Source organism: Capricornis sumatraensis, chromosome 9 (assembly GCF_032405125.1).
Source record: "Capricornis sumatraensis isolate serow.1 chromosome 9, serow.2, whole genome shotgun sequence".
Taxonomy (NCBI): domain Eukaryota; kingdom Metazoa; phylum Chordata; class Mammalia; order Artiodactyla; family Bovidae; genus Capricornis; species Capricornis sumatraensis.
Genome location: NC_091077.1, coordinates 105,781,533 through 105,806,506, shown reverse-complemented (window position 1 = coordinate 105,806,506; position 24,974 = coordinate 105,781,533). Strand labels below are relative to the sequence as shown.

The following is a 24,974-nucleotide window of genomic DNA, read 5'->3' as shown; positions in this document are numbered from 1 at the left end:
GCCCTCTGCCCGGGTGACCGGCCCGCCGCCGCCGCCCGAGACCCAGCTTGGCACCCCTTCCCCCGCCCGCGCCGCCGCCGCCACCGCACACACACACGCACGCTCCTCTCCATCTTGCGCTTCCCTTTTTTCCTCCGGATCCCTCCAGCGGGGCTGCGAGTTTGCCTGGATCGCGCCTCTACTCCGTCGCCTTCTTTTCTTCTCGCTCGCCTCCGCCCGCTCTCAGATCGCTGCGCGCCCCTCTGCGTTTCTATTTATTGATATTTATCTGGCCCCCGCTCGCTCGCGCCCCCCTCCCGGTGTCCGGACCCCTGCTCTCTCCCTGGAGTGGCGCGTCGGGGGCCGCGCCGCTGGCCGCCGTGATGCTGCACGTGGAGATGTTGACGCTACTGCTCCTCGCTCTGTGGATGTGCGTGTGCAGCCAGGACCCCGGCTCCAAGGCCGTCGCCGACCGCTACGCTGTCTACTGGAACAGCAGCAACCCCAGGTAGGGCGGCGGAGGGTGGGGTGGGGGGCGGCGGATCGGAGAACCCGGGCTCCCCGGGCTTCGGGGCCCTGCGGACAGAGCGGCGGCGCCTGCAGGGGACCCGCGCGCCCTGGCCGGCCGCGGTGCGCGCGCTGACTCTGCGTGGGCTCGGGCGCGGGTTGCTTGGCAGGCGCTCGCGGGAAACGCGCCTCTCGTGGGCCCCCTCTTTATTGGGGTGCGGCGGGGGAGCCCGGGTCCCCCGTGGGCGTCCCCAGGGCCGCCCGGACCCGCGGCTTCTGCGCAACGCCGGGGAAACGCTCGGAAAAGGCGGGAGCCCGGAGTGGAGACTTCGCTTTTGCACCCGGGCCGATCTGGCATCCGGATCCAGGCGCGGGGCTTGGGCGAGGAGAGCCTTGGGCGCAGCGCCGCCAGGAGCTCCCTCCTGGAGCCTGGCTGCGCAAGGATTGCGGGGGAGAACCCGCCAAAGATCCCCAAAGTGTGTGTGTGTGAATTTTTCCTTCCTTTTCCCCCCGATGCGCTCGGAAGGCGCACTGGCTGGGGGCAGAGAGGGGGCCTGGGAGGCGGAAGGTGGAGGTTTTTATTTTCCTCTTTTAATTGCGAGGAGAGCAGGCGGCCCCCCAGTCCGTCTGGCCCTGGCGCTCTCGGAGGTGGGGAGAACGCTCCCCCCTCCTGCGCCGCCCGGTGGGCGCAGGGGGCCAGAAAGTTTGATGGAAGGCCGGGTCAGGGCAGGCTGGCCGAGCTAGCTGCCCGAGTTGCCCGCCCCTGGAGGTGGGAGCCCTGGGTCCGGAGGCTGGCGGCGCCGCCGGAGGCACGCGCGCGGTCACCTGGAGCCGGTTCTCCGGCGCCGCCCGAGACCGCCGGGGATGCGGGGAAGCCGGAGACTCGCGCCCCGGGCCGCCCGAGCGCTCGCGCCGGCCCCCGGCTGCCGGCGGCCGGTCCTGGCTCACAGCCCCGGGACGTGGGGCGCGGGGGTCTTGTCCGCAGGGCCGGGAGGCCCCCTCCGGGTCGAGGGCAGGTCGCAGCTCTCCTTTCGCCCGGGCAGCGGTCGGCCCCGCTGGGCCCACTTTGCTCTGCGTCTCCGGGACCGAGGCCAGCTTCCAGCGGTGGGCTGGTCTCCGCGCCCTCCGTGGAGGAGGGAAACAGCCTCGATTATACCGAAAACCCCAGCTTTTTTTTTTTTTTTCCCCTCCCCTGGGCTGGAGTGGAAGTTGGGAGGCCAAGGAAAGAGTTCGCGGTCGCTGCGCGCGTGGGGAGAGGCGCTGGCCGGCGCCTTAGTTTTTCCTCGCTCCCCGTGGCCCTCTCCGCCGGCCTTTGTTACTTTGGCACCGGAGGGCTTCCCCCGCCTGGAGGAAGGTCCTCTCTGCTGCAGACAGGGAGATCTCCCTACTAGCGGTCCACCGGCTGCCAAACGGGGAGAGAGTACCCCCCCCCCCCGCCCACCCACCCACACACACACACACACACACACACACACACACCCCTGCTCTCCCAGGAAAGACAGTCACACCCAGGTAGCCCCAGACCTGATTGCAGCGCCTGGCCCAAGTGGAGACATCCCTCAAAGTTTGGCTTAAAAAAACATCTCCTGGAGATGGGTGATGGGATGGGAAACTCATTTCTTCTCTGACATGCCACTTACCACTATTAGGAAAAAAGACAAGAGAACCATCCTGCCAGAGGAGATGCCTTTTATTAAAGCTGACAAGACAAATAGGGCGAGCTTTCCAGTTGTGATGGTGTTAAAAGCAAGTCTCATTATGTTGGTTGGTTTTATTCCCCTTTGGGCTTTATTAGACAGCATATTCGAAAGAGAGGAATTTATATTTTAAACTTTAGTGCCTTATTAAATAAAACAGCAGTGAAATTGGTTCGTTGAATTTGGGACATTTTGCTCTGGCTTGTCTTTTCTTTTCCCCACCCCAAACTTCACAGGGTGATCTTTTTTTTTTCTCATGGTATTCATTTATTGGAATACTTGGGAGTTCCACTCGTCCTGGAAGCATCAGCAACGTCCCCAGTCTACCCCTCCTTCTTAACCTGTCAAGCTAGTCTGAGTTAGTTTGAGGACATTTTAGCTTAGGTTATCTCTGTTTTATGCTTTTGATACTGTTGTTTGGTTTGAGATTAGCACATTGATTTTTGTCACAGGTCATGTTTTTTAATAGATCTGCCCTGCCTGTGGAAAACTCTCTTGTTCAGGATGCCATGGTGTCTTTGAAGCTGCCCAAAGTTAATCTGTAGAATTTTAAAATACCAAGAGTATTCTCCAAGTCAGTGTTCTAATTTGAAGCTTGTGGAAATACTGTTTATTTGATCATTATCAATTTGATAATGGTTAAAAGGAAGAATGATGTACCCCTAACCCAAGAGATTCAACTGTGATTTTCGTATTCTTAGGGATTTGTGACTGTGTTTGTCTTTATGTGTTACTGCAGTAAAACTTACTTTAAAAAGTAATATTTTAAAGCTAGGTACCGGTAGGCAGATTTGTCTTAGAAATGTTGGTGCTTTTTTGATGAATGAAGAAAAGTCAGCTTGGATGTAATTTAAAAGGAGCCAAATGCAAAATAAGTAATTTAGAAACAAACAGCTTATCACAGAAGGTAGTGAAAAAATAGTTTAGAAAATTTGAAGAGGTCTACTAATCTAAATTTTTTGTTTTACATTTTCTTTTTACCTATTGTTTGTATGTAAAGTAAGCTAGCCATGCCTTTTGATTTTACATGAATCATGTCTTTTAAGATTTTGCTAAATGAATAATATTATCAGAAGACTTCAGTCTTGTAGAAAAAAGTAGAGAACTTTAATTGCAACTTAAACAGACTTAAGAGATTTTTCTCCTGGAAGAAAAGTTAAGTGGGCACATTAAGATGATAACAAGTGGATATTATGGCAAAATGAAGTAAATGAAGTATTTTAGCTTATACCTATGGACTTCAGTTTGAAATTAAGTTTAGAATGAAATTAAAGCATCATATCTTGATCACAAGGTTTAAATACCTTACATGTGACTTGTGCAGTCATAGGCGTTTATGTGCTGTGTTGGGCTTCACAGTTGAGAACTTTGGTAACAGAAGTAGACCCACAGCTCTCAGTTCACAGAGAAAAAAAATGGACAGTTTATTTGCTGTCGGATACTTTCACTCTTAGACTTGGTCTTCCCAGGTATTCACTTCTGGGAAATAAAGGTTCACTTTTTAAATGCTAATAACTTTTAAAATTTCCAGTGTTTATTGGCTGGTGGGCAACACTGATTTTATGTGTTGACTCGCTACAAATCTCTAAAATAGCAACTGGGACCTATCAATCTGTGTAGAAATATATGATAAGATTTTTGTAAGTGCATCTTTTATATTTTAAACATTTGAAGAGTTGTATGAGTTTCACCTAAATAGTAAAAGTGATATTAAGATCCATTTAATGTTATACTCTATTCTGAACTGGCCTGTTAGAGTCTGAGTAAGTAAGAACCAAGTCAAGGAGAATATAGCTATTTGTCCTTAATTTAATAACATAAAATACTTTTAAGTAACTTTTAAAAAGATTTTCAACAATAGAACTTTACATTCTCCCTTAGTAGCTACGCTAATAACCGTAGAGATGGCTTAGTATTAAGAATATGCCTCTTAATCTGAAACATGCTATAAACAGTTTGATTCTTTCGGAGAAAATATTCGAACTGTGTCTACTGAAAAATTCTTGGATTCATTTGCCCATTTACCAAAATGATGCTGGGATAAGTAAACCTATCTCCTACTGGTTTGCATTAATGGATGGAATGGTGAAATAATACAATGTGAAATATAACCATACTTCAAAAGCACTGATTCTCTTCAGTTCTTTGCTTCTGTTCAGGTCTGAGAATCACCAATTTAAAATGTTATTCTCTTATGGGAAAAGATATCTCTATAGTTCATCTGGGATTTTATAAATTTCAACCTAATGGTATGTTTTCTTTGGACTCGTAAATTAAACATTTCATGTTAGAGTAGCAGGTAATTGACACCATTTAGTTTTGCTAACATGTAATCTTGAGTTGTGAAAGTGATACGAATTCTAGATCAACACTCCGGAATCTCTCAGGCAGTATGTATGTGACTACGCTGAGAGACGTAGTAACATTTTTCCCTAATCATAGTCCTTGCATATTATTTTCTCTTTCAGAATTCACTTGTTTCATTTTTAAAAGTCCAAGCTGTCAGTGTCATATATATATACCATTACACCAATACTGTGCCTTTTTCACTGACAAACAAATGTCAATGTGGTCGAAATCTAGGAATCTGTTTTGAGGAAATATGGAAAGTTGATCTTGGTTTTGAAAGACCTCATCACCAACCTTGGTAACTCTAGTTTTAGAATCTTATGTCTTTTGAATAGTATTTCACATATTAGAAACAAAGTTCTTCAAGTAAAAGACATTAGTTAAGAGTCTTTTAACTTTATTAACTCCGAACCTCAGTGTAACATTTTATTAGATACAGTGGGGTAACTTTGTTATTTTGATGTTTATATCCATCTGCTTTAAAAATAAAGCCTGTGTGATGGAAATTTTTACCCTTATCCATTTGTAGGAAATGTGAAGTGACTTCCCCCGCCTCTTATCCTTTCTTTATCTAGATTTTTGTCAAAGGAAAGTGTGCTGCTCATTTTGGGCCAGTGTTCCAGAGGATTTTGAAAGCAAAACAAGCCATTGGGATGTTAGGTTCCACTGATGCTATGCACTGCGCTCTGTATTCGTAGTAAGCCATCAGAAACAGTCAACTGTCTTTTCCTTAAGAGACTGGAACATCAGTGCTGTTGGAGGCGCACTTGATGTCCAGTCTAGTTTGGCATTTCCAGTGTGAGACCGAGGTCGATAAATTCTTCATGATGAAAAGAATCAGAGAGAGCCTTCAGTAAGTCGTTACTCCCTGTTAGCTGATTTCAGCGGTGTTAGCTAAGCCATTGGCTCACCAGAGGAGCATCTCGTTGCCTAGTGTGTTCTGGCTGATAATCAAGAGCTGTAGAGGCCTCCTCATTTGAAGGCTGGGGATCACATTTGGAGGGGACATTTAGTGATCTGGGGGCAAATTAACCTTGTGAATTTCTTGCCATTTAATCTTGTGAGATGCCGTCTGTCCGCTGGCCTGATTTCCTGTAGGATGGGACAGATAAAGAGGAGCGTCTCCTTTTTCTCCCCTGTTGCTATGAACCAAGCAAGCTACCAGCTTCATGCTGGGCCAAGAAATGAATGAATACAATCAGTCCTTCAGGAGTCCTGGCCTTTGCAAGCTTAGAAGTATATGCCCAAAGAGTGTACCTTTGAGAAAGAGAAAACATTAAAATGGAAAATGAACAAAACATAGGGAAGATGTTAAGAAGAGAATTTCCTGTGAGCATTTGGTTCACTGTTTAATGTTTTTTTTTGTCCATTATAAATAATTTGATTAATATTTTTTTTTAAAGATGCACCTTAGCCCTCTTCATGTTCTTTGTGGGTGTTGGTTTTGAATAACTTCAGGCAGTAATGAGAACTTAAAAAGCTATGATATTTTAGATAATGAATCCCTCTTATGTTCACTGAGGCCATATAATCCATTTTCTTTTCAGAAAGAGTATGCAAACTGTTAAAATGGCAGCTCTGATTAGAATGTTGAAAAGGAAACGTGTGTGTCATAAGTACAGTGAGGAAGGCCCGGCCTCCCACCAGGGTGCTCAGTCAGGGATGAGTCTTTCAAAACGAGAAAAAATTGCCTTCTGATTGTTTGTGACGGAAAGCACCTTCATATTCAGGTGTAAAACCTCAAAGAGGAGTATGAGAAATGAGATATTAATATTCACTTTAGTCATTTGTCTTATGATGGTGGCCTTAGACAGCGAAACATCAATAAATTGCTGTCTCTTTTAAGGGCCTGATTTATACTGTTAAATTTATATTTTCTTCTGCTTCTCAGCCTATACCCCGAGCTGTTCGGTAGAAAAGTTTCCTGTGATTAATTTGAACTTCCAGTGTTTCTGAATGGAATATTACTCACTACCAGGAGCTCGGTTTCCCCTGGAATTTGCCTGCATTCATGTTTGCAAAGTTGTCAGTTAGAAACCAGGCACAATGACATAGAAACGCTCAGTTTAGAATTAGGAAGTAATGCTGTGGCGTCTTCTGTATTACAACTATTATGCCTAGTTTTTTAGCATAAATAAAAAAGGTCCTTATATTTTACTATTCTTGATAATCTATACTTCTGAGGGATTCATTGTGAACTACTGAAATCTCTATACTATTTTCTAATCTGAAATCCATGTAGATGGAAACTTGACTTTGAGGTTTTTGAATATAGTATTCAAACAGGGAGTCACAGATTTCAATAAAACCATTATTTTAAGAGAGTGAAAACTTCTCCCTGAGTTAACCAGTTGCTGAGAGACCATAGTGTACCACAGTGAAGGTTAGCTCAGCTTTCATTCAGGTAGAATTCTATCATTTTCAATAAGGAAAAATAAACCTTTGTCATCTTGAGAAACATCCTTCATGCAATTGACAGTTGACAGGTTGAAGAAAATGTTACTGTCAGGCCTTATTTTCCCCTCAAGTGAGAAATAAAAATAGTTTTGAGTGATTTAAAAAAAAATCCATTTAAAATTACTTCAAAATGGAGGGGAAATGTTTTCAGCTTTTACATATATGTCATAGAATTAATCTGCCATTTGCTTCAGGGAAGGTCATCAAAGTGCGGTTCCCAGAGAGGTTATCTCACAGCTTAGTTCCTAGGGTATTCACTTGAAAAAGCCAAATTCAGCTGACTTGTTTGTGACAGGGTATCAGCGAGCATTTTCTGATGGAGTTCTGTAAAAGATATGAGACCGATGTTACTCCTGTTACTGCCTGTCAAGTGACCTGATTCTCGAGCTGGTGATGGCGGTTCTGGTGTGAAGGCCGGGTGGGAATTTGGGTTTTGTTGTAGCTCTGTGTATATGCGTTGGCCCATCAGGCTGTTAGCGCACTAAGAGCAGACCTTTAAAAAAAATGGCTTTGCTGTTAATACTGTTCAGTCACTGCCCAGCCTAATCCGTAAGTTTCCATGTGGAAGTGCATGAATATATGCCTGGAGAAGAGAAAAAACATACACGGAAGTTCTTGTTTCTCGATTTAGAAAAAGCGAGGTTTTTGGCTTTCAGTTAAATCAGCGTTTCTTTTCTTTCCCCCAGAAGCAGCCATCTTGTTTTAAGACCGATTTTATTTCTTTCATGAAAATGGTCCGGAAATGAATATGGACGATAGGAAAGGGCTAAACCACTTTACAGTCATCTTGAGCAGGGGTCTCCATTGAGAGCTCCGTCTTATCTGTGAGCTCACTAAAAATGCTGTCGTCTCGAATTTAGTTGTCAAAAATGGATATTTTAACTTAGTAATGATATGTTTTAAACCCAGGCATATTATATTTTCATGTTAAGTATTGGGCTGTGCCATATTTACATATGTATTTTTCTCTTGAAACTTATAATTTCTTAGTCATATATTAATATCTCCTATTATCACTGCCCCCCCAATCCTGATGGCCTTTTTCTCACTGTATTAAGTAGTCTCTTAGATTTGTTGGTTGATATATATTTTTTCCCCCCAAATTGCTCAGCAGTCCTCAGAATCTTTTTCTAGTACATGGTACTGATAAAAACATAGGTACCTCCAAAAAGAAGCACTTGGGGTGCTTTAAGAAGCATTATACGAAACCAGAGCCTTTCCGCTCCCTGCAACACAGGCGTTCAGTCTCATTACTAAACCGTTCCTGTGGGTTCTTACAGACAATTATTTTGGGAGTAGATTCATATTTGTTATTAAAAATAATGTGAGTGCCCTGAGACTGTGGTATTTTCCACCATGTTTTAAATTTCTGGATGCATTTGGAGGAACATGTGGCCTAGTAAACTTTACCAAAAATTTATACCACGCTTCTTGCTACTGCTTCTGTTTGGTGATGTCTGGGAACGTTATTCCCATGCACTGCAGTAAAAACAGAAATTCTTAAGAATCATTTCAAAGTAGCCTGCCTCAGTTAATCTGATTAAACTGGGCACAGATTGAATACTGCTGATGTCACAGATGGTTTTAGTTCATTAGAAGTAGGATTTTTGGTGTTGCAGGGGCAGTGTGAGGCAATATATAAAGCACATGTTTTGGGGTAAGACATACATCTCATGGACTTCTCATTAAAGTTCAGGTATGAGTTAACAGCTTTTGTTACCAAAACCCTTTCCTCCACTATTCATCGTCTCTTGTTCTTTGGCTGATGGAGAAGGCTAAAATAACCAAGTTGTTCAAAGTGACCTTTTTGTTTGAAATGAACTAGCAAATTGCTTTTGTTTTTCCTTCCTGCCTCTGAGGTGTCAGAATGTCCATTCTGGTTTGATTAGTGACTTATTTATGTATGTAGACACTGTAATTAACAATTAGCTCTTGCCTCTGAACTATGAAAGCACATGTTATAAAAAGTAAATGGAAGTATCTTCTCCGATTCAAAATGCCGCTTTGCGGTTTTGAGGCAGTCGTGGCTTATTTTGGTGGGATAATTGTAGTGCTGCTCGTGGTCTAGGTGTTGATGGTGGTGGGCGTGATATGAAGTTCTGCGGTTCACAGGTGCCAGTGGAAAATATGGCTTCGTCACCTTCCCCCAACTTTAATAATAGACAGGGGACTTGACCTTTCGGTGAGGTTTTCTTTAATAGTATTTCATTTTATGGAGTCAAATGGGGATTAGGGCGGAAAGGAAAGATAAGTCTAGATATGGGGACGTCATCTTTTGTGTTCAACAATTAGGTTAAACAAAGTGGGGGCAAACGAGCCTGGTCCCCCTGCTGTTGTTTCGGGGCCAGAAAATACAGACAGATGTCGGCATGTGGACGCGGTGACCTCTGACCCACACAGCACGACCGCTGCCCTGGCTCACAAGTGTCCCCAGTGAGCATGCCACCGCCGCAGCAGCCCCCTTTTGAAGTGACTGACACTTGTGATGGAGAACCTGAAGGGGATTCTGTAGCTATTTGCAGCTCTCCCAAATCTCAGCCTGCTAGCTTCAGTTTTAACTTCCTCACCTTCCCTTTGAGGAGCCACATTTCTTTGTTGGGCTTAGACAGTGCTTCTGTGACTTCCGGAAGGGACCTGTGTCCCCGTAGGCCCCATCAGTCTTTTCCTCCCAATAAATTTATTCATCGGGTTGGGATAACGGAGGAGGCTCAGATGTATGGTTCTGCCGCACCAAGTGTTTGTCTGCTTTATTTAGCTAATATGGTTTTCTTTTTTTTTTTTTTTCCTAAGACAGGTGAAAGCAGTGATTTTGTTGCAGGCCTTTTCTTGTAGCTTCTGCTCTGCAATCTTGCCCATAACCCCTGGGTTCAGACAGACCATTAACATTTCAGATACTGTGGCATTCAGAATTTTCTTCATATATTTGTTTACTGTTACTGCTTCAGGAAACTTTTATGCCTATTTTGGTAGTTTTCTGGCAGGGTCTCTGTTTATTAAAATCTAGTGACCCAGCACTAAATGGGGTACAGTTCAGATAGTGGGGCTCCTGACAGGGTTTTGTGTCAAACCAGAGAAAATAATAGGGAAGTGAAAGCTGCCAAAATGTGTCTCCCAATTACTAATTAATCAGGCGAGAAAGGACCTCAGTGACGGAGCTGGTGTCTGCCATGCCAGCAACGAAAGGGACGCCTGGTTTTAAACTCTCTGTAAAGCAAACTGAAGTAAGCCTCAGGGGACACAGCACCCAGAGAGTTGATATCACAAGTGTTCATTTTTTTTATGTCCATGTGAAAACCAAAATTGAAACTGAATCATTGTACTTCATTAATAGTATCAAGACAGGAAGCTATTCTTTATGCATTTTGCTTATTAATAAGCAATGTCTTTATTCTAATAAATATTTTAGTATGGATTTAATAGTATTCTTGGTTTTAGTGTTGATGTAGCATTGTATACATACTTTATCCTCGATAGAGACTTGGAGGGGGGGAAATTAAAAATTTCTTTTTTTAATCATATGCCTGTCATCCATATTTTAAGCATTACTGTAACTGAAGAACAAAATTCTCCCCTCCCTTGGAAATATGTGTGTTTGCTGTCTCAGAGTTTCTAGTCTCCTCTATCAGCCTTCCCAATATGGTTGCTGGACGCATAATTAAATGCCTGTTACTAGTGTATTTTTTCCATAGCATTTACAGCCTAGAAAGAAAAGGGTCTTGTGTGGAACTATAGCTGTCAGGGGAACAATGAAACTAATTACACACTCTGCTGTCGCCCCTGTCAACTATACTCTGGGGAAACCCACAGCGTGCTAGAGTGTGGGTGTGTATGTATATGGGATATTCCATATGCGTATACACATATGGGGTCAAACATACCTGATGGCTTAACCTAAAACTCTGGGATCCCTGAAGAAAAAAAAAAAAAAGCATCAGGACAGTCTAATTCAGTTAATCAAATAGAAACAAAGCAATTCTTTATTGGGAAGAGGGCTCCCGCCTTAGTATTTGTTCTTTGAAATCTGACCTGGGAGAGTCAGCAATACTTATTGCTCTGAACATGTCCTTATTTTGAGTATCATTTTGGAATGGCCCTGTCGCCCATACATCTGTGCTCATTCTTCACTATGTAACTCTCTCTTCCGCACATTGTTATTTCTTAGCTCTAGAGTTCGGTGTTGGTATCTGGTTGTTTGAGGACCGATTGCTTTGTTTATTATGTATATCTCTCTGTTCCTGTATTTCTCGTTGGATGGCTTTGGCCATTTCACTCTTCAGTAGGTGGATTTGGGAAAGAAAATTAAAAAATATATATATATTTCTGAGATGTAGAGGAGCTCTGGTGTGAGATTTGGTAAGAAGAGACTTTGTGGCTATTGAATAAGTTGAGGTTTGGAATCAGTTTTGAATTTCAATCATCCATGCCATTCCTGTTCTGTGGTACCACATAGAAACAGGACTTGGCCCTAAATAATATTTTCCATTACTACTTTGATTTCTTGGGTGAGTTCTCCTTACTGTATTTAAAACCAGAGCCAAATGGGTAAGTGCAGGAATTATATGTTGATTTAAACTGAGTTTTCCAAAGTTTTCACATTGAAGGAATATTATAAAGATCACTATCTAACGGTAGTAATATATTTCTGTATTGGATATCTAAAAGTTACAACTGGTGAAACATTGAGTGATACCTGCAGACAGTGGGAGGCACACAGTGGATTCAGAGGTGGATAAGGCAACATCTGTGCCCCTAAGGAACTTGCAATTTTGTGTACATTTAAGAACTGTATACACATGATCACAGGGCAGAGAGGAAGACACTGTTCTCGTCACATATGTGATCTTCACCTCTGGGTTTATTTGGCAAACATTTATTGAGTGTCCACCGTGGGTCGGGTGTAGCTCTTGGTGCTGGAGATAGTGCGGTAAGTAATAAGAAACAGCACCCCATCCTGAAGCGGTCAGTTTCCAGTTTTTAGATCACTGCGTTTCACACTCCAGTGTGCACACAAGTGCTCTGAGAATGTTCTTGAAATACAGAATTTAATTCAGTAGATCTGGGATGGGGCCTGTCTGCATCTGTAGTGAACTCTGATACTGATTTTGCTGACCCAGGAACCATAGTTTGAGGAGCCAGCTTCTGGATAAATCAGCAGGGAGAGAGATCACCTCTGGCTGCTCATCAAGGGCTCCTGGTTGCCCTGAACTGTCTGAGTGGTTCTACATTTTCTCAAGTGGCTCAGTATTTGCAGGAGTGCAAGTTATCTGTCTTAAGACCTGGTGGCCGTCTGTATTTCTTGTGACTTTACCCTCCAGGTCTCAGACAGACAAAATAGATTTTAACATTGAGGTTTATACATCGTTAAAATGCACCGATAACAAAAGTAACAGGCCAGGGATTTGGATGGAAGTCTTGCTCTCTATAGACAAATCTTCTGGAGTGAACAAATTGTCTTGGTCCAAAAGTTTAAGGAGGATCCTGTCATGAATATCTCAATATATTTGCAAGCCCTCCCCAGAGATATTTTCTGTGGCAATGCCAGAATTACACCTCAGAAACAGATTATTAAGACTTTCTAAGTGAAATTCATATGGTTAAATGAACCCCAAATGTTCATTTTACATTCAGCCCAGATGACTAACAGCTTTCCTGCTTCCTCTGACAGGGCTTCTTGTGGGTGACGTTAGGAGCCTACACTTTTATGGAGATTTGGGGAAAATACCTATCTGCTCTAAAATGTCATAATTTTAGTGTCTTTAGTGGGAAATCTTTGTTTCTATAGAGTCTCAGTGGTATAAATACACTTGTATTTTTTTCATAGCCTGTATATCATTTGCTTTTGCAAAACAATTGTGTGATGCTTGTTTTCACAAATAAAGGGTGAAACTAATTAAATTCAGATTACCCTGCCTGCTTATTTATTGTCACTCCCTCTCTGGGTGTATAAATACAATATTTCCACTCTCCTAAGTGAACTTGAAAGTCTTTGAAAGCATAAGTAGACTTCCTTAACTGATACAGCTCTATGCAACAATTATTAAAAGAAAGGCGAAACTGTTTGTCTTTAGATCAGCTATATTTGTATGAAAATAAGCCAAAAGAAGGGAAGGATAGTGAGCACTCTTAATTCAAGCATACTTTCATTTTTTAATGAAAATTTTGCCGATGCCTTTTTATAGTTAATTATCAAGCAGAAGGAAACTTTTCATTTTCAGATCCTTGGCAGAAATGGACTTAATTATTGTGTAACTTTTGTAAGAACTATGAGTATTATGAAGAATAGTAAATCAAGATGTGTCTCTTTTGCTTGACTTTTTGTAGATTGATGTTAATGCTCATTAGGGTGTAAATAAGCATCTGAGACAGTGACTTTGAGGTGACATCCACTTAAGTGTTCCCAGTCTTTTGATTCTCATAGATAAAGAAATTTGAGCATCTTCCGTGACTTTGTGTGAACTTAAGGGTGTCCTAAAAGAGACGTATGCTTAGAAGATTATTAGACGTAGAAATAGGCTCTCTTCATTGATTAATGAAGTCATTTGCATATCTCTAAAGGAGTGGCTTTGTTCAAAATGGAGTTGACACACCTCAGATCTGTGGGCATTGCCGTGTTTAGATAAAGCGGCAGCTGCCCGGTAGTGCTCATTACGGCTTTGCCTCTCCATATTTTAAAAAAGGGAAAATAAATACACTGAAGAACTTTTAGTTAACGGTGATATGTCCCCATTCACCAAACAGTTTTTATTTAACTCAAGACTATTAACAGTGACTTCTCAGATTAATAGGTTATAACCAAGTTCTTTGACACATTGATGTTTGTACATTTACAGACTGCCTTGATGGTATAAAGTAAAAGCACTGAATTCATGTACCTTTTTGTTTTGAGTTTTGTAATAGCAGCTGTTTTGGATAAAACTTCAAGTGGGTTTCCGTGTTGACTAGGCAAGACTCAGAGAGGAAGATGTTATGGTCTTTGTTAACATTTTAGTTACATTTCAGATATAGTTAAATTTCAGCCCTGAGTCTAAATACCCCATTCCTTTCATAGTGATGAATTTGAACCTGTTTCCTCTCCCTAACAAATAAATGGGCGTGAGAATATTGTCTCCCTCAGATCTGTGAAAATTTGAAGGAAAATACAGTAGGACTTTAAAAAAGGTTATAAAAATTCGAATAGAGATTGAGGGGGTAACCTCCGTTTGCATTGATGCAACTCTGTAACTCCATATGTTCTTTTAAGTTGCATAGAAATATATTGTTACAAATAATTTATTGTCAAATCATCATGGATGATTTGACCTTTTAAAAAATCAAGTTGTCTTATTTCGTAACACCCATCACCCCTGCTAGATACTAGTTATGCATTTACATCAGATTTCCTCTTAAAGGAATTCGCATTTTAGGCTAATCTTGTAATTTCTTCAAGAGTAATAAAAGTGTGAAGAGTAGACACTGGAGAGGCCAGTTGGCTGGGGCCTTCTTCCAGAAAGGAATGTTGGATCTCCCTTGTAAAGTTGGTGCTCCCAGCTAATCTCTGCTTCATTGCTTCCTCTTTGACTTCTGAAACCCTAATAGTCTGCTTTGGACTTCACAGGTATAATGAGGTATCTCCATCTCAAAGGAGAATTTAATGAATACCGACACCCTTTTGGAGAATGCTTGTATTTCCAATGAGGAGCTTGTTGAAACAAATCAATTCCTGTCTGGGGCTGTTCCTCACGGGCAGCGTGGCTGTCTCTGGGATCCTTGGAATCTTCTGCCTGCTACTGCCAGAAGAACAGGGTTGAGCCTCTTGACGCCTCTGTGCTTAAAAATCTCCTGTTATCGACTGCTTTTAAACTTACTGCATGCTAATTATACACGCATTGATGTTAGGAGCATAAATAGATCATAACAACGTCTAGCTAGGAAAGGAAACAGAATTTGTCAAGGCACACATATTGTTCTGAAACCTGAGTTTCTTTAACACATTACTGTCAAAGGGCCACTTTCCTCTAGAATTGTCCGGTGGTGACTCAAAGCAGGTTACACTTCATATGTTTATAGTTAGTCAGGACAATAGCAAGTGTTCCTGTTGCTTGTTTTAGGATAGCAATCATACATGATTATTTTATGACAGTTTTCTCCTTAAACCTCACTTAAGCTCCTCCCCACAATGTAATTCATAAGGGAAATTGTCAGTGATCCTTACCTGCTGTAACCCAGAGATTTCATGACAACCAAGGGCAGCATTTGGCTAGTAGCAATAAAATTGACGTGAATATTAGCAATAGCAAAATTATTTGAGAGAGCCCTGATGAGTATGCATAACTGGTTTCCCTTCAACGTTCAGTGTTTCAGTGTTTGGAATTGCTGTGCTCACCAGCGTATCAGTCGGATTTGTTACGTTTCTATTGTGTCATACAGAAGTGGGTTTCTTTGGTCCTGCTAAATTGGAAGTTAAGATTTGTCAAGAGAATGAGCTTGCTGTGAGTTTATTTCAAGTTTTAAAATTTGTAATTTTCGGTTACCTGGACTCTGTCTGATGAATGATTAATGGTTCCAATCTCTCCCATGATATAGGCATCCTTTCTTGGTGATAGAGTAGTCAGGAAGTTTAAATTTTGAGGACTTACTTATTGACACTCTGTATTATTAAGAAAAATAATTCCTTACAACCCATGTATCAGCTAGAAGCTTCATTTCAGCTAGGCTGACTCAGTATTTTCTTTCCATGAGAGCATGTTGATTGATCAAATTGAGTGTATAGCAATCCTGTAATTCCTTAAGATGTTGAAATGATTGGATTGAGTTGCATTTAAATTATTTAGCTTTTATTAATACGGTAAGTAATGTAGTAAAGATTAGAGCTGAACATATTTCAGTGCATTTGATGAATTTAAATAAACATGATGGAACAAGCCTATCCTGATATACCTAACCTTTTACTTCATATATTTTGAGGAGGAGTATTTTGAATTCTCTTCATTCTCTCTGTGAAATGCCCAGTTATGTCAGTGTATTTTACATGTCTAAAATATAGACAATGGGGAACTGCCTTTTATTACGTGGTTGCCATAAACTCGAATTTTAGCATTTGGACAGTTGCAAATTGTCTTCATTTTCTCTTTTGTTGAACTTTTCAGATCATCTGACTGTCCTTATAGAAATATTATAAAATGCGAATGGAATTAGTTAGGTCTTCAAGCACAAACAGTGAAGTCTACTTATTGATTTGAATGCAATAATGAGCATCATAACTGGTTACAGCCAACAACTATGAATTTCTTGCCTCAGATATCTAACTGGAATCTCAGGTAATTTTTTATGGCTGTAATCATTTTAGTAAAAACTTCCCAACTGTAACTTCAGGTTAGTTTTCTGACAGTTGACTCCTTGAAAAAAAAAAAAAAAAAACCAACTGGGAAAAAATAAAAATGTTTATAGTTAGTTCATTTTATTTTTTAATAAAGAATCTGTATATTTACACCAACAGAAGGCCACATGAACGTATGGAAAGACTCCATTGATCCCAGTATAGTATTAGAACCACCACCCTCCCCATCCCACCTGCCATCCCTTAGTATGGAACTGTCACTGGCGGGAAGAGAGTGGTTGTGACTTTTCTTTCCCCAGTTCCTCTCTTCAAAGCCAAAGATTTGCCTTCTGAATGCTGCCAAGCCAGCAGACACGCGTGGTAGTCTTCACCATAGCCAACTCTGAACTCTGGGTGTTCCGCGATCTGAGTTTCCTTTTAGGACACACTTGAATAGGTGGTATACCTGGCATCCAGTTTGGGAGTCAGCCAAGGAGTTTGGAGGAACCTCCCCTAGGGCCCTTGTGGGCAGAGAAGGCAACCTTTGGCAAGCTCAGGGTGCCTGATCCCATCAGGGCCCTGCTGGCAAGACTTGCACGGGGTCACACTAAGTGGATTTGCACCACAGGCCAGGCTGGAGTGTGAAGACAGCAGTCGTCTGTGTCCGAAGATATCTGGTTGGTTCTTGGTAGAAACTGCTCATTCGGATCGAAAGTCTGACCTGTTTGGTTGAACCGCCGCCCTTCCTTTCTCTGAGAAAGTGGTTTGGACAGTAATCTGCTTGACCTAGCTCGACACCCCTCTTCCTGCTGGTTAAAATAAAATCCAAAAACCTCGGGGGGCTCCCCAGTGTTGGCTTCTGCTTGGAAGGAGCTTCAAAACAGCGGCTGCAAACTGCGGTCCATGCTGACCGGGTCCGGGGCTGGCTGGACCGCTCAGAGCCGCCTGTGGTCCCGCTTGGGCAGCACCTGGAGCCGGCTCGGGTCTGCCTGTTAGGAGGAGAGAAGGGCCGCGGGGGGACCACCAGGGCTGGAGCTGGACTCGGACAGGCGCCCGTGTGGGGAGAGGCCGGCGGCCTCCACAGCCAGCAGGAGCCGAGGCCGGCTCCAGAGACGCGGGGAGACCCGCAGAGCAGAGGGAAGGTGCGGAGCTCTGGGTCCTGGCGGTCCGGCGATGCGGGGTTCTCACGGGCACCGGAAAGGGAGCCTTTTGCTGGAGAGGAGTGAGAGATGGTGGGGGGGGGGGGGAACCTGGGTTCCAGGCTGGTCCTCCTCCCTCGTGGGTACCTGTCCGGATGACTCTGTCAGGCTTTGCAGCTTCAGCTGTCATGTCAGATTCACACTCTCTCGGGCCTCCTAAGTGCTTCAGCTTCCCCCAGGTATCGGATGGGCCAGGGACAACCATATGCCATCTGAAGTGCCAGTTCTGAAGTTCTAAAGAGGCAATGTCCTTATTATATGAAACATTTCAACTTTTTTTGGAAAGAAAATTAAATCGTTGAAATGTGGAACAGATTCCCTTGTTTCAAAAGTGGAGTACTTTGAGTGAAAACTGACTGTATTTTTTTTTTTTAACCATTCAATTCAAGAACCCAAACAAACAGCTGGCTGACTTATGTTTTAGTAAAAACCGTCCTGGTACATTTACTAACTGGAAAAATAAACATCCTTAAAAAGGAATTCTCATGCGTGCTGACTGCTAAGTGATTTTTAATAAAGACACAGTGAAACCAATAGCGTGTTTGGACTGCCTTTCACTTTGAGTGATACTGTAAACGTCCCTACATTTTAAATGCCTGTCCTTCTGTGACATTTGATGCGAACACACCAGGGCTAAAGACCACATGCAGCCACATACCAACACAATTAGGAAATTCATTAATTGTCAAGGCAGTGATCAGAATGTTCTGCTTCACTCAGGCTAATAAGGAGCAACTAACAAATGATGTCACAACAAAGCCTGGAATGCTATGAACAGGGAGAAAGCACATCTGTTCAGGGTGTCAGGAACTGCTTCCTGGAAGAGGAATGCAGTAGTGTAGGCCTTGAACGATGGATGTGATCTTCATAGAGATGGAAGCAAGCAGGAGAAGACCATTCCAGGGAGTCACAGCAAGAGGAGTGAAGATTTGCTGGCGGTAGCTCTGGAGGTGGATTTGGGGGCCATACAGAAAGTAGTTCGTTCTGAGTCAGTGAGATCCGGTGCAAGATCGGAAGCTCGGGCTGCAGTGGATTAGCCACGTTGCGGGGTGTCGCCGAGAAGCTTCTCATATTGAGGGGAGGGTCGTTATGATGGATTCTTCTCTATAATGGGTGAGTTAGCAGAAGGCTCGTATGTATCATCATTGTTCTGCACCACTGTGTATCTCAGCCGCTGTTTAATTGACTTGCAAATATAACCGGGTACTGGAAAATTTTGAAGGTCTCGAATTAGGTCTGGTTCATAAGTGGTTAGGTGGCAGGAAGGTAAAAACCGGGACAGTTTCAGTATTTACTGATGGCACCGGACGGTGCTCTATCTCATATAAATTACTTCTCTGATTTCTAGATTGAGCAGTTGTTTTCAAACTTAATTTTTAGCCCCCCCCCCCCAAAAAAAAACCATTATTTGCAAAGATCATCAGCAGAAAACTTATATGTTAAAAAAAAGCAGATGCCATCATTCAAACATCAGGCTGCATTTAGGAGAGATTGACAGCTAGGGCAGCCCCTCTTCTGCTCCAGAGAGGCTGTGCAGAGCTCCCTGGGCTGGCTGTATGAGTCCCTTTTCAAAACCCCAAGTACCGCCTGGGTGACTACTTAGAGGAGTGTGGGATGACTCACCTCTGCCTTTACAGGCACAAAAGGGACTCTGTGCCCCTCTGGAGATGGAGGTGTTCCTCCCATGGCTTGCATTTATCAAGCACTTACTGTATACCAAGCATGGTGCTTTATGGACTCCGCAGTCATTATCAAGTATTTAGTCTGGACAACACTTTCTAAGAAGAAGGCATTATAATGATCCCATTTTACAGATGAGAAAACTGAGCTTTATATACTTTGACCTTGGCCAGTTAAGTGGCCCTTAACTGCTTATTAGCTGGGCTATGTGGAGTGACACTCCATCTAAGAGAACTCAGTGAAGTATCGAAAGGTGACCTTGAGACAGAAGGTTCCAGGAGGCGAAGGGGATAAGAACATAGAGACTGTATGCTGACGTGAAAGGAGGGTTAAAATTGCACACCTGTGTTCCCCCTTGTTGAGCGTTTAATGGACTGGAAGGTTGCAAACTGCAACTGGTTACCTACAGCAGATAATTAGTACCCCTGGAGGTTAAATGTTTCATGGACTCGTTCTTTGGAGCTAATTGTGAGGCTGTGTGTGTTTATATATACACACACAAAACGTGTGTTGTATACGAAGAATACTGGGACTAGTAGGGAATTCACATGCCAGCTAGCTGTTCTCCTATGCATTTGGGTAAGCTTGACTCCTGAGGCCTGGCCAAATATAGTAATATTTTTAAAAGAATTTCAGGAACATTTGTAGGACTCCTAGAATAAAACCTGGAGTTTAACAATCATATTGTTGGAAAAGTTCACATATATTTCATCTAAAATCCTGTACTGTCGGTCAGCTTTGGTTTATATAGTAACTATGAATTCACTTAAAATTAAAAAAAAAATACAGCTTCCGCCTCCTTCACATTCAATACGTTCTGATCAAGAAGCACGTGTTTTTAACGGTATCGAGAACTGCCTATGAATGCTTGAATTGACTCTATGTTCCCCTGTGTCCCAAACCCCACTCCACGTTCCCATCTCTCCCCTTTCCTTGCTTCCTTTCATCATGGGAGTTTTTTGTCCGATAGCTTAACAGCCAGTAAATTATTCCTGATAGGTTTCAAAGGCAAAAGTCCCCTGATAGGATGTGGGTGGCTCAGGTTCCCCGCTACTCTCAGGAGAGACAGCATGGGAAGGAAGAAAGAGTTTTCGCACCTTATCCATTGTGGACATCTGCTTTGCAGGCTAACCCAGGTCTGTGAGCTGAAATATGTGCCTGGAAACATGGGCTGATTCATCACCCAGGCAGAACCTTTGTGGCTCTGCAGTGGAAGTTCTTACCCCTTCTTCTACTTTAGTGTATACGAATGATACTGATATGTGGATAATGCTGAGTTTGTGTATACTATCTACATCTTTGTTTGTGTTCTGTTCCCTGGATGATAAGACTCTTGACGTCAGAGACTGTGGTTGATGGGCAGAAACACTACATACAAGAACTGGCCTGGGATGGTTAAAAATCTGAGGCACTTCCTGGGTATAATTCTCAGCTTCTCAACTTAGCAGGTGCTATGAGCCTGGACAAGTTGCTTAACCTTCCCCCGCTTCACCTACCTCAGCTGTAAATGAGAATAATAAATCTATTTATCTGATAAGACTTATTGTGGTGATTAAATGATATGTTACATTAGAACAATGCCTGGCACAGAGTATGTGATTCATAAATGCTAGCTACTAATAAATACTTTTGTGTGACTTTCTCTATTTTCATTCAGTTCAGTTGCTCAGTCGTGTCCGACTCTTTGCGACCCCATGAATCACAGCATGCCAGGCCTCCCTGTCCATCACCATCTCCCAGAGTTCACTCAAACTCACGTCCATTATGTACCAAAAAAAAAAATAATAATAAAAACAACCCTTACAATGGTACAGAGATGTATTAAGGAGATAACATTGACTGTCTTTGGAGTCAGGGTGATCTGGGTTCAAATGCTGATTCTTTACCTCTCAGTTTCATGTGTGTGAAATAGAGAGTATGTATAATTTGTGATGATTAAGAGGAAAGTAATTGCATTTAAAATACCTGCTGCAAAGTATCCCCTCTGTGAAACCTGGTTATTATTATTATTAATTTAGAGAGTTACGCACCTGAGTATTAACCTATGAGATGACTGCTCTCCCCACAGCGCTGTCGTCATTTCATTTTCTTGCCTGCCTATTGCCGAATGCTTTGGTAACCTAACTGAACCCATGTGTTAATTGTGTGGAAGTTCTCCTTTCTGATTTTGTCAGTTTGAAAGACGAAATGTTTGAGAAAAGAAGTAAGGCCTGGAATCCGGTGATGTGGTTGCCACTTTTATTTTCTCCCAACCCCACGTTTGGCCTTAAGTAGATCACCCAATGCCCAGGACTCGCTTTCAACTTGACCACAGGTGACTGAACAAGGTCATCGCCTGTGCTAGAGCGTCTGAAGATCCCAACAGGTCAGTGCTTTGACACTACTTGACTTTGACCTTGGGCAAGTCACTTAACCTGTGAAACCTGAGGATTGTTGTCCTCTGGGAGGTCATTGTCAACTTCATGAATCTTTCCGTCTCTTTAACTTCCTTGGTTAAAACATATTCTGTATTCCCCCCACCCTTTTAGCTTGTCAGTGCAGAGGACCTAATATCTATGTGTCTACAACACGTCTAAACTTTAGAAGGAAACACACAGATTTTTTTTTTTTTAACTTTCAGACTTAAAAAAATTTTTTTCTGTGTGACTTCTAAACATGATTTGAAGGATTTATTTGGAAAACTATCCTGAAATTATAGTTAATTGGTAAGAAAAATAATATACAATTTCAGAGCTTTGGGTACACGTTTTATACCAAAACAAGCCAAGCTACCTTCATCCAAGTGAATGAGTCCAATCCTGAGGTTTGATACAGAGAGACTGGCAGAAATCTACCACATTAAATTCTGAATTTAGTTTGGTTCTAAAAAATAAGAAGAGTTTTTAAGAAGTGTTTCAAAAGAAAAAGAAGTTCCTGGAGTTAAAAAATATATATTCTTCAGGTCACATCTGTAAGATCTAAGTCACAAGTTGAGTTACTAAGCTGTTTGGTTTTCTTTGGGAGGAGACATGAAGGAGAAGAGGGGAGACTTTAGAAAATTGGGTAAATGTGTACATATCGGAACAGAGCATATGATTGTCTATTTAAATCTGTATCATAAGTTACATAAATATGACGCTGCGGTTTTCTTGACTCCATAGTCCTCTGAGCTGTTTCTGCTATGTCACATCTAAGTTTGCCTACTTATCTTCACATTATAACTGAAATATAAATAATGTCGTGGAAGACTTTATAAAATGAAAAGAATATCTCAAACATTACTCTAGTAATCAGCGAAAACTGAAGTGGACAAGACACCCTGGAGCTTTAAAATAAATTCCAAGACCCCAGTTCACTCTAAAAGGGAGAATGATTCAGCCAGAAAATCAGCTAAAGTTTTAAGTGAGTTACACATTTATATCAAGATGATGGTAAATGTATAGACAGGTATATAAACTATCAGGAGTAATTAGGACCTAACACACCTGTCGTATGCCTGCTTTGTATTAGAGTTGCTTGCAGAGGAGACATCGTCTCATCTATTGGGTGGGCCAGATAAAGCTTCAGGGCCCATTTTGTTAGTAGGTATATAAACTATAAGGAGTAATTAGGACCTAACACACCTGTCTTATGCCTGTCTTGTATTAGACCTGCTTGCAGAGGAGACATCGTCTCATCTGTTGGGTGGGCCAGATAAAGCTTCAGGGCCCATTTTGTTAGTAGGTATATAAACTATAAGGAGTAATTAGGACCTAACACACCTGTCTTATGCCTGCTTTGTATTAGACCTGCTTGCAGAGGAGACATCGTCTCATCTGTTGGGTGGGCCAGATAAAACCTCAGGGCCCATTTGTTAGTCAAATCATTCCTAATCAGTTCCACAGGCTTCACCCCACTTCCTGGGGCAGGGTGGGTTTTCAGGGGACTGGTCACAACCACGGAGCACAAAGGTGAGGCCTCATAAAGGTCAGGCCTTGTTCTTTCAAGGAGGTTGGTTTTATGAACACCAGCCATTACCCACAGCGGGTCTGTGTTTGCCAGTGTGTTTCTGCATTTAGTGATTTGGTGGACATGGACTTAACATTGTTCATTTCCTTGCTATCTAATAAAAGCAGTCTGACTAAGTTTGAAAATCCAAGTTTAACTTCTAGACTGTTTTTTTTTCCCTTAGCCTGTAATTTTGTAACCTTTCATAGTTGGTTATCAGAATGAGAATTAAAATAAGTTTATTTTGCTGACTTTTATTTCTAGCTAACAATATAGTTATGTTGTTTAAAAGACCTTTTTCAAATAATAGCTTATTATAATAACAATGCTGATTATGAAACTGATCTTAAATTATGATTTTTACAAATATTGAGTAATTATTAATCTCTTATAGACACCTGTACCCACAATGAAATTGTGAGAGGCTGAAGAAAGTATAGATAAAGCAGCTGTATATTTAGACTGAGTGGTTTGAGTGGCTCATGAGTTTCCAGAATTGCATAAGATAGAAATACATTGATATTAGTTAATATGCACAACAAATAATTTTATTTAAATCCACACATAAACTTCATTTTATCTGCAAATTATTCCCTCGATTGTGTCATTTGCCTTTTGTTTTATATTGTTATCAAAGTGACATCATGACATAGATGCTAGTTTTTTTTAAAAAGTCACAGATTTGTATTGCAGGGCATAGGTATCATTTATATGACATTTTACTTAAACCTCATTAGCAATCTACCATGCACTGGTGATAATGTTCAAAACTCCTGAGTCCATACTAAAATCACTATGTCTGGAGGAACATGCGGAACTGATCTCGAATGTGTATACTTTACACAATAAAAAATCCTACATGATAGAGACTTTCGGTAAGATTCTTTCCCATCTCTGTGGAATCAAGCCTGTTCCATCTTAGGAACTGCATTCAGCCGCAGCACCGCTGGTAGAAACAGGATCCCCAGACCCACCTCCATACTCCCATGAAAATGCCCTCCTTTTCCAGAAGTGGGCTTTTTAACCTTCTCATAGATTTCACAGCTACGTCCTTCAGAAATGACACACCCGTCAGGGGTAAGTGTAGCTCTTCCTGTCTCCTCGTTTATAGGGAGACCCAGGAACGCAAGTGGATTTGTGACAGGAGGAACAGCACCCCCACGTTTAGCTAGCACCTCCCCCTTTCCCTGCCGTGTCCCCCTGTAGTCACTGGCCGACCTCACTGAAGACAATTACAGCAGATTCACTGTAATCGCCCTGGAGTCAGGGTCACATCTGGTTTAGTCTTTGTGTTTACTGTGGTTGGTGTAGTGCCTGGCACATAGTAGGTGCTTTGTGGAAGGTTTGAAATGTGAGAATGATAATGTCATTAGCGCATAGCACCTGCTTAGATTCTGCTCATCTTTCATTTCGTGGAGAAGGGGCCACGTGTTAACAGGTATTGAACTTGATAATTATCCGTCACAGCTACCCCATGATTACTCTTCACAGTGGGGATGTAAACAGATCCTTACTCATTGTTTTTCTCAGCCACATTGTTTGGCCTCAGCCTCTTAGGTGTTTGAAGAGATGGATTGATGAGAGCAGAGCAGAGCAGGTGACAGGCTTCGGGCCACAGGGAACGTGTGCGCAAGTGAGTTTGCCTGTCTTTATATGACTGAATCTTCCATATTTACCTGCAGGAAACAGTAGTAGCTAGATGGCTCCTTTGCTTACGGCTTAGGATGGACGTTTAACAGTGCTTTTATGGCTCTCTCTCTCTTTTTTTTAAGATAACAATCTTCAAATCAAAAACTGCATCTTAAAAATGCCAAACACTTTAAATATTTGCTCTCTGTACAGACT

The 24,974-nt window shown here is 42.1% G+C and overlaps 1 protein-coding gene across 1 annotated transcript in view; it reads left to right on the top strand.

Annotated features, from left to right (window-relative positions):
* The first annotated feature begins 362 nt into the window (after positions 1–362).
* Positions 363–24,974, top strand: part of EFNA5 (ephrin A5) — a 285,979-nt gene continuing 261,367 nt past the window's right edge. The window contains exon 1 of the mRNA XM_068981449.1: positions 363–487. Coding sequence (XP_068837550.1) covers positions 363–487 — 125 coding nt within the window. The remainder of the gene's footprint in view (positions 488–24,974) is intronic.